Below are 9344 nucleotides of genomic sequence, written 5' to 3' on the forward strand. Positions count from 1 at the left end.
GGAATCAGAAGATGTTCATCACACAGCAGTGTCCACAGGAGCCTGAAGAAGATGAGACCAGAGAGTGTCTGCATTTGAGGCCTTCCTGCCCCACAGCTGGCTCTGGCAGCACAAAACTCCTGTTTCATGACCAGAGGTGTTAGAGAGGACAGGTGCTCTGCCCATCCCTCCACAGCCACTGGGCACACGGTCAGGTGTGGGCTGAGGAGACTGGGAAGTCCAACAGGATCTGTAGCTGTGGGCTAACAGAACAGGAGGAGCCTAGGTTGGATGGAGAACTCAGCCTCTGCTCTGCAGTGGAACCCTGCTCAGAACTGGGCTCAGGCCCAGCCCAAGCATCCTCTGGGGTCTGGAGGGACTGGGTCTGATGGGTGCAGAGTGGAAACAGGCAGGGCTCTTGTGCTTTGCTAGCAGTAAGGTGGAAAACAGCCCTAGAGCAATACTTTCCTCTTTCACCATTTCTTGCTGACAGCATTGCTGTGGGGCCTGGGGAGTCTCACACAGAGAAGGGGAAGCAGCTACAATGAACAGGCCAGGTGGAAGCAAGCAGCTCTGTACCAAGGCTCCTGAGCAGGGACACACATCCTGTGCTTGACTTTGAGGTGTGCATTTTGCTTGCCATGAGAACCCTGCCCTGGTGCCTGCAGAATGACTCCTGAGCTAGGTCAGAATTGTCTGCTTCACAAAGAGGGTCAGGGGGGCCCCCCTTGCCCGCACCATGTTAGTGGTGACGACCCCAGGCTGGGGAACGTGGCAGGTGTGCTTTTGGAGCTGAGCTGCTGCTGGAAGCACACAGATCTTTCTGGTTCTGCAGCTGTCTGCTGTCATGCACACCTGTGTCAGTCCAGCTGAGATCTTGTGTGTTGCTTGGCTTTCTGACCTATACTGGGGTGGCCTTACAGCAGTTGTGTGTCTCCAAAGAGGCCATCCCTGCTCTGCCGAGAGCCACAGCCTGAGAGAGCAACTGTGGCCTCCTGCTGCTGTTGCTTCATGCCTGCAGCCCTGGGAGTTGCCCCTTACTCATGCAGCTGGTGACTGCACATGTGCAGGGTGGGTGCTGGGACAGTGCTGTTGAACACCTTGCTGGTGACATGGGCAGCAGGGACCAAGGCACCCTCAGCAGGGTGTGTGGTGTGGTCAGCAGGCTGCAGGGAAGGGATCCATCCAGTGAGACCTGGAGAAGAGGGCCCAAGCCAACCTCATGAAGGTCAACAAGACCAAGTGGAAGGTCCTGAACCTGGGTCAGGACAACCCCCAGCAGCCCTGTGGAGAAGGAATTGGTGCTGGTGGGTGCAAGACTGGAAATGAGCTGGCACTGATTGCTGCCAGCACAGAGCCAGCCCTGCCCTGGGCTGATGCCCAGCAGTGTGGGTAGCAGGGACAGGGAAGGCATTCTCCTCTTCCCTCTTATGAGACCCTACCTGAATCGCTGTGTCCAGCTCTGGAGCCCCAGCGTGCTCACAGAGTTTTTCAGAGTGTTTCAGCTTGGACAGGAGGTAGCAGAGGTGACGCAGCCTGCGTTGCACCATTTGCAGCACCAGTGCTGAGGGGGTGCTGCACCAGGTCACCCTCCTGCTCCTCTGCAAGCAGGGCCAGGGCAGGCATTGTGCCTCTACTCCTCTCTGGGGAGCCATGTCTTGAAGGCTGGGTTCAGCCCAAGAAGGACATGGAGGGGCTGGAGCAGAGCTAGAGAAGGGCAAGAAAGGTGGTGAAGGGTCTGGAGAAGAGGGCTGGGGAGGAGCAGCTAAGGGAGCTGGGGGAGGTTGGTGTGGAGAAGAGAATGCTGAGGGAGACCTTATTGCTCTCTGCAGCTCCCTGAGAGGAGGCTGCAGCCAGCTGGGGCTTGGGCTCTGCTCCCAGGGAAGAAATGATAGGACAACAGGCCTCGAGTTGCTCCAGGGGAGGTTTAGGTCAGACATTAGAAGCAACTTCTTTACTGAAAGGGTTCCTAAAGCCTGGCACAGGCTGCCCAGGGAGGTGGCTGAATGCCCATCCCTGGAGGTGTTTCAAAGAGGCAGAGATGTGGTGCTGAGGCCATGTGTTAGCTCCAGCCTTGGCAGAGTTAGAGAAGGCTTGAACTGGGTGAGCTTAAAGAGCTCTGCCAACCAAAATCATTGCATGATCCCAAGACTGCCAGCTTGGACACCACAGTAGTGTGGCCATGGCCAGGTGGATCAGGTGCTGCCCAATTGCCTTTTAGCCATCATGGCTCAGCTTGACACCCAGGTCTCCTGGGGTCTGTTTAAGTTACAGTTTGTTCTGTTGTGTTTTTTTGTAGGATCATGGATTTCCCAGGACACTTTGAGCAAATCTTTCAGCAGCTCAACTACCAGAGGCTCCATGGCCAGCTTTGCGACTGTGTCATTGTGGTGGGGAACAGGCACTTCAAAGCCCACCGGTCGGTGCTGGCAGCATGCAGCACACACTTCCGAGCCCTCTTCACGGTGGCCGAGGGGGATCAGAGCATGAACATGATCCAGCTGGACAGCGAGGTGGTGACGGCGGAGGCCTTCGCCGCCCTGATTGACATGATGTATACCTCCACGCTGATGCTGGGGGAGAGCAACGTCATGGACGTCCTGCTGGCCGCCTCCCACCTGCACCTGAACTCAGTGGTGAAGGCCTGCAAGCACTACCTGACCACCAGGACGCTGCCCATGTCCCCGCCTAGCGACCGTGTGCAGGAGCAGAATGCACGTATGCAGAGGTCCTTCATGCTGCAGCAGCTGGGGCTGAGCATTGTCAGCTCCGCGCTCAGCTCTGCGCAGGGCACCGAGGAGCCGGCAGCCGCCGTGGGCGCATCCCTGCGGGGCCCCGTGGAGCCACGGCCACCCTTCCCCATGCGCCGCCTGCACAAGCGCAAGCAGTCCTCCGAGGAGCGTGCGCGGCAGCGCCTCCGTCCCGCCGTGGATGAAGCCGCGGCTGACGCAGCTACCGAGAGTGTCCCCTCCGCGGTGCACTCCCGCGAGGACTTTTTCTCACCAGACTCCCTGAAGATGGTGGACAACTCCAAGGCCGACGCCGTGGCGGACAACCAGGAGGACAACACCATCCTGTTTGACCAGTCCTTTGGTGCCCAGGAGGACGCTCAGGTGCCCAGCCAGTCCGACAACAGCGGGGGAAACATCTCGCAGCTCTCCATGGCGTCCCAGGCCACGCAGGTAGAGACCAGCTTCGACCAGGAGGCTGCTTCTGAGAAGAGCAACTTCCCCTGTGAGAACCCAGAGGTCAGCCTGAATGAGAAGGAGCACATGAGGGTGGTGGTGAAGTCGGAGCCCCTGAGCTCCCCGGAGCCGCAGGATGAGGTGAGCGATGTCACTTCACAGGCGGAGGGCAGCGAGTCCGTAGAGGTGGAAGGAGGGGTGGTGAGCGCGGAGAAGATTGAGCTGAGCCCTGAGAGCAGTGACCGCAGCTTTTCTGACCCGCAGTCCAGCACCGACAGGGTGGGAGACATCCACATCATGGAGGTGTCCAACAACCTGGAGCACAAGTCCAGCTTCAGCATCTCCAGCTTCCTCAACAAGAGCAGAGGGGGAGGATTCGGTGCTGGCCAGAGCAGCGATGACAACATCCCCAACACCACGAGTGACTGCAGGATGGACAGCAGGATGGACAGCAGGATGGACAGTGACACCTCGTACCTGCTGAGCCCAGAGTCGGGGCCTGCCAGTGGCCACTCCTCTGCCAGTGTGTCGCACGTGGAGAACCCCTTCAGCGAGCCTGCAGACTCCCACTTTGTGAGGCCCATGCAGGAGGTGATGGCTCTGCCTTGTGTGCAGACCTCGGGGTACCGGGGGACAGAGCAGTTCGGCATGGATTTCCCACGCTCGGGCCTGGGGCTGCACTCCTTGTCAAGGGCCGTGATGGGCTCTGTGAGAGGTGGGGCCGGCGGCTTCCCTGGCTACCGCCGCATCGCCCCCAAAATGCCGGTGGTGACCTCTGTCCGCAGCTCCCAGCTGCAGGACAGCTCCTCGGGCTCCCAGCTGATGCTGAATGGCAGCACCTCCTTTGAGGGTGGGCACCCGTCGCAGCCCGGCCCGCCCCAGCTGACCAGGGCCTCGGCCGACGTCCTGTCCAAGTGTAAGAAAGCTCTGTCAGAGCACAACGTGCTGGTGGTGGAGGGTGCGCGCAAGTACGCCTGCAAGATCTGCTGCAAGACCTTCCTGACGCTGACGGACTGCAAGAAACACATCCGCGTGCACACGGGTGAGAAGCCCTATGCCTGCCTCAAGTGTGGCAAGCGCTTCAGCCAGTCCAGCCACCTCTACAAGCACTCCAAGACCACCTGCCTGCGCTGGCAGAGCAGCAACCTGCCCAGCACTTTGCTCTAGCGCCTGGCCCTGGGCCCAGGGTGCTGCCAGCAGGGGCGCCCTGCAGGGCTGTGGGCCTGGGGGGGCACCCTGCGGGCCTGGGGGGACGCTGAAGGTGTGATGGTGCCACACACTCAAAAGTCTTGGTTCTGTCGATTGGGGATATTTCTGTACCTACCTCACAGGGGTGTTGTGAGGCTTAACCAGCTGTCAGCGAGGACCTCGCTGCGCTCCCACGGCGTGCGCTCAGGCCTTGGGCTGCCGGGGATGCAATCCCCACAGCCAGGCAGTTCCTTTGCAGGGCAGAGGGGTGAGAGCGTAGTTATCAAGTAGCAGGTTTGGAGAGTGAGCAACTGAAGTGCAAATTTCCTCTTTATTATTACTTTTTTCTTATTTAGTATTTTGTAAAAGTGGAAGCATTTAAACAAGTGACCTGTAAGAGAAGTTGCTGCACTGTGTGCAGGCAGCGGTGCAGCAGGCTGCCAGGGCCTACTGACCCCACCCCGGCTGCAGCTGCCCGGCACAGTGCTTCACAGTGTGCTCATTATAAACATAGTGTAGGGTTATGGATGTCTGTTTGGCTGTTTGTAGTAAAGGACACTGTGTATTGAAGGTGCTTCAGTTGAATCCAGGACAGGTGACTGCACATCCTCCCTCTGCAGCTGCAGCTGGGGAGGGTGGCTGAGGGTTTCTGTTCTGTAGGGCCTTGTATTCAGTGGTAAGTGAAGTACTGTTTCTTGTTCGTGCTACTCCTAGCAGTATTTTAACCAGTTTGTATCTCCTGTGTTACAGTTTTATATACACAGAGTCCAGAAGAGCTCATCCTTGTCTGTTTTGCTGCTCTGAAGGAGAGAGTGATCAGTGATGGCTTTTTTCCCTGCAGGGTGACTGGTGATGGCTTTTTTCCCTGCTGGGTGCTCTCCTGCCGTTCCCAGAGGCTGGCAGTCACCCTGTCCCCATCCCCAGGTGAGCACTGTCCTCCTCTGGCACTCTTATCTCCAGCCTTTGGTTTCCTCCTCTGCACACAGACTGCCTTTCCCTCGCAGCTGCAATCAGATCACTCAGAAATGGTCGTCATTTGCCACATTTATTTCTCTCTCTGTGGAATGTAGTTGCCCCATGTAGTCCTTCCCCTGACAGCAGTGCCACAAATGTGCACTGAAGCAACCCCTGACAGCGGTGCCACAAATGTGCACTGAAGCAATCCAGGGAGAGTTTAACTGCAGAGAGCAGCTCTGCACACTCAGTACAGCAGGGGCTCCCTGCCCAGGGAACAGTGTAGCTCTCATTTTGGTTTCCTCCTCTTTGCTGCCTCTGTAGCTGTCACTGCCTCCAGCCTCTCTTTTCTCCTAGCTACACACACGAGATAACAAATAGAATCATAGAATCAAGAAGGCTGGAAGAGACCTCAAAGATCATCAAGTCCAACCTGTCACCCTAAACCTCATAACTATCTAAACCATGGCACCAAGTGCCACGTCCAATCCCCTCTTGAACACCTCCAGGGATGGTGACTCTACCACCTCCCTGGGCAGCCCATTCCAATGGCCAACCACTCTCTGTGAAGAACTTTCTCCTCACCTCCAGCCTAAACCTCCCCTGGCGCAGCTTGAGACTGTGTCTTCTTGTTCTGGTGCTGGTTGCCTGGGAGAAGAGACCAACCTCCTCCTGGCTACAACCTCCCTTCAGGTAGTTGTAGACAGCAATGAGGTCACCCCTGAGCCTCCTCTTCTCCAGGCTAAACAGTCCCAGCTCCCTCAGCCTCTCCTCAGAGGGCTTGTGCTCAAGGCCTCTCACCAGCCTCGTTGCCCTTCTCTGGACATGCTCCAGCAATTCCACATCTTTCCTAAACTGAGGGGCCCAGAACTGGACACAGTACTCAAGGTGTGGCCTAACCAGTGCTGTGTACAGGGGTACAATGACCTCCCTGCTCCTGCTGGCCACACTATTCCTGATGCAGGCCAGGATGCCATTGGCTCTCTTGGCCACCTGGGCACACTGCTGGCTCATGTTCAGGTGGCTGTTAACCAGTATCCCCAGGTCCCTTTCTGCCTGGCTGCTCTCCAGCCACTCTGACCCCAGCCTGTAGCTCTGCATGGGGTTGTTGTGGCCAAAGTGGAGCATCCGGCACTTGGATTTGTTGAATGCCATCATGTTGGACTCTGCCCATCTGTCCAGCCTGTCAAGGTCCCTCTGCAGAGCCCTTCTACCTTCTAACAGATCAACACCTGCTCCCAGCTTGGTGTCATCTGCAAATTTACTGATGATGGACTCAATCCCCTCATCCAGATCATCAATAAAGATATTGAACAGGGTGGGGCCCAGCACTGATCCCTGGGGGACACCACTAGTGACAGGCTGCCAGCTGGATGTGGCACCATTCACCACCACTCTCTGGGCTCGGCCCTCCAGCCAGTTCCTAACCCAGCGCAGAGTGCTGCTGTCCAAGCCACAGGCTGCCAGCTTGGCCAGGAGTTTGCTGTAGGGGACAGTGTCAAAGGCCTTGCTGAAGTCCAGGTAGACTACATCCACAGCCTTTCCTACGTCCACCAGGCTGGTCACCTGATCATAGAAGGAGATCAGGTTGGTGAGGCAGGACCTGCCCTTCCTAAATCCATGTTGGCTGGGCCTGATTCCTTGGCCATCCTTCAGGTGCGCAGTGATTGCCCCCAAGACAATCTGCTCCATGATTTTCCCTGGCACTGAGGTCAGGCTGACAGGCCTGTAGTTCCCAGGTTCTTCTGTCCGTCCCTTCTTGTGGATGGGTGTCACATTGGCCAGTTTCCAGTCTTCTGGGACCTCTCCAGTGAGCCAGGACTGGTGGAAAATGATGGAGAGAGGCTTGGCCAGCTCATCTGCCAGCTCTTTCAGCACCCTAGGATGAATCCCATCAGGTCCCATGGACTTGTGAATATCCAAGTGACTCAACAAGTCTCGAACTAATTCCACATGGATTTCAGGAGTACAACACTGCTCCTTGACCCCATCAACCAGTTCAGGAGGCCAGTTATCCTGAAGTCCTCCTGCCTTACTGTTGAAAATGGAGGCAAAGAAGGTATTTAGAATCTCAGCCTTCTCCTTATCCTTAGTTACAATGTTACCCTCCACGTCCAATAAAGAGTGGAGGCTCCTCTTCCCCCTCTTTTTAGCAGTAAAAATGCTTTTTGTTGTCCTTCACGGAAGCGGCCAGTTTAATTTCTAACTGTGCTTTTTCCTCTCTAATTTTTCTTCTACATGATCTAGCAACATCCTTAAACATATCACTAGTTGCGTCCCCCCCCTTTCCAAAGGCGATAAACCCTCTTTTTTTTCCCTTAAATCCTTCAGGAGCTGCTTGCTCATCCAGGCCGGTCGTCTTCCCCGCCTGCTCATCTTATGGCATGTGGGAACTGTGCCTTTAGGAGCAGCTGTTTGAAGTAGGTCCAACCATCCTGGACCCCTTTGTTCTTAAGGGATGTTACCCAGGGAACTTTCCGAATAAGTTGCCTGAACAACCTGAAGTTTGCCCTCCGAAAGTCCAAAGTGAGGGTTCTGTTACTGCTCCTCCCTATTTCCCTGCATATTGAAAACTCCACTATCTCATGGTTGCTGCACCCTAGACAGCCTCCAACCATTACATCTCCCACCAGCCCTTCTCTATTTGAGAACAGCAGATCAAGCAGAGCCTTACCCCTGGTAGGTTCACCTAAGAGCTGCATCAGGAAGTTGTCATCCATGCACTCTAGGAACCTTCTGGACTGTCTCCTCTCTGCTGAATTAAGTTCCCAGCAGATGTCTGGTAGGTTAAAGATCCCCACAAGGACAAGGTCTGATGATCTTGAGACAGCTTCCAGCTGCTTATAGAATCTCATCGGCCTCCTCGTCCTGGTTGGGTGGTCTATAACAGACTCCAACCAGGATGTCAGTTTTGTGCGGCCTCCCTCTGATTTTAACCCACAAGCATTCAACCCTTTCTTCTGCAACCTCAAGTTCTGAGGCATCAAAGGATTCCCTAATGTACAGGGCCACCCCTCCTCCTCTTCTCCCTTGCCTGTCTTTCCTAAAGAGCTTATAACCCCCAGTGCGGTACTCCAATTGTGAGAATTGTCCCACCATGTTTCTGTGATGGCAACTACATCATAGTTCTCCTGGTGAACCAAGAGTTCCAGTTCATCTTGTTTGTTGCCCATACTGCGTGCATTGGTGTACATGCACTTCAGCTGTGCTGCTGATTTCACCAGTTTATGTGGTCCTCCCTCCTCTCCAGGGAGACTGGTTTCCACACCCACCCCCTTCAGACCTAGTTTAAAGCCCTCCCAATGAGTCCTGCCAACCCCAGTGCCAGCACCCTCTTACCCTTTCTAGATAAATTCAACCCAGCTTGGTCCAGCAGGTCGGGTGCAGTAAGAGTTGCCCCATGATCAAAGAAGCCAAAATTCCGCTGCTGGCACCATCTCCTAAGCCAACTGTTGATGGTGTGGGTTTTCCTGTTCCTCTCAGTGTACACCACTGCTGCTGAGGGAACTGAGCAGAACACCACTTGAGCTCCTGCCCCATCAATCGATTTCCCAAGGGCCTTAAATTCCTTTTTAATCTTCCTGGTGCTGCTCTTTTCAATTTCTTCACTTGCAGCCTGGATTGCCAGCAATGGGTAATAGTCAGAGGGCTGGATTAGTTTAGGTAACCTTTGGGTGATGTCCCTCACCCGGGCCCCAGGTAGGCAGCACACCTCCCTGTGGGATGAGTCGGGACGACAAATGGGTCCCTCTGTTCCCCTCAAGAGAGAGTCTCCAATAACTATAGCCTTTCTCTTTTTCTTTGTAGCACTGGTCCTTAAGGTTTGGGGGGGCTGCTTCGTCTTTGGCATCTCCTTGATTGGTTCCTCTACAATACTCTCATCCACATTGCCCTCAGCCTGCAGAGTCTCATAGTTATTGCTCAAGGGCAGCGGGGGAGGGGAAGAGGGTCGGGGTGCATTCCCTTTGCTTCCCCTGACAGCGACCTGTATCCATCCTCCACTGCTCCCCTCAACTGGAGGGGGTTTCAAAGCCTGTT

The 9344-nt window shown here is 55.5% G+C and overlaps 1 protein-coding gene across 1 annotated transcript; it reads left to right on the forward strand.

The window, feature by feature from the left end:
• Positions 1-2282: 2282 nt before the first annotated feature.
• ZBTB5 (zinc finger and BTB domain containing 5) lies at positions 2283-4331 on the forward strand. Its single transcript, XM_054398352.1, has one exon. It carries the CDS (start codon positions 2283-2285, stop codon positions 4329-4331), a length of 2049 nt encoding a protein of 682 aa, XP_054254327.1.
• Positions 4332-9344: the final 5013 nt, after the last annotated feature.

This window comes from Indicator indicator, assembly GCF_027791375.1.
Source record: "Indicator indicator isolate 239-I01 chromosome Z unlocalized genomic scaffold, UM_Iind_1.1 iindZ_random_scaffold_80, whole genome shotgun sequence".
Taxonomy (NCBI): domain Eukaryota; kingdom Metazoa; phylum Chordata; class Aves; order Piciformes; family Indicatoridae; genus Indicator; species Indicator indicator.

What these genes read in the sequence shown, in the direction of transcription:
- ZBTB5 (XM_054398352.1), top strand. Translation starts at nt 2,283, where the DNA reads ATGGATTTCCCAGGACACTTTGAGCAAATCTTTCAGCAGCTCAACTAC.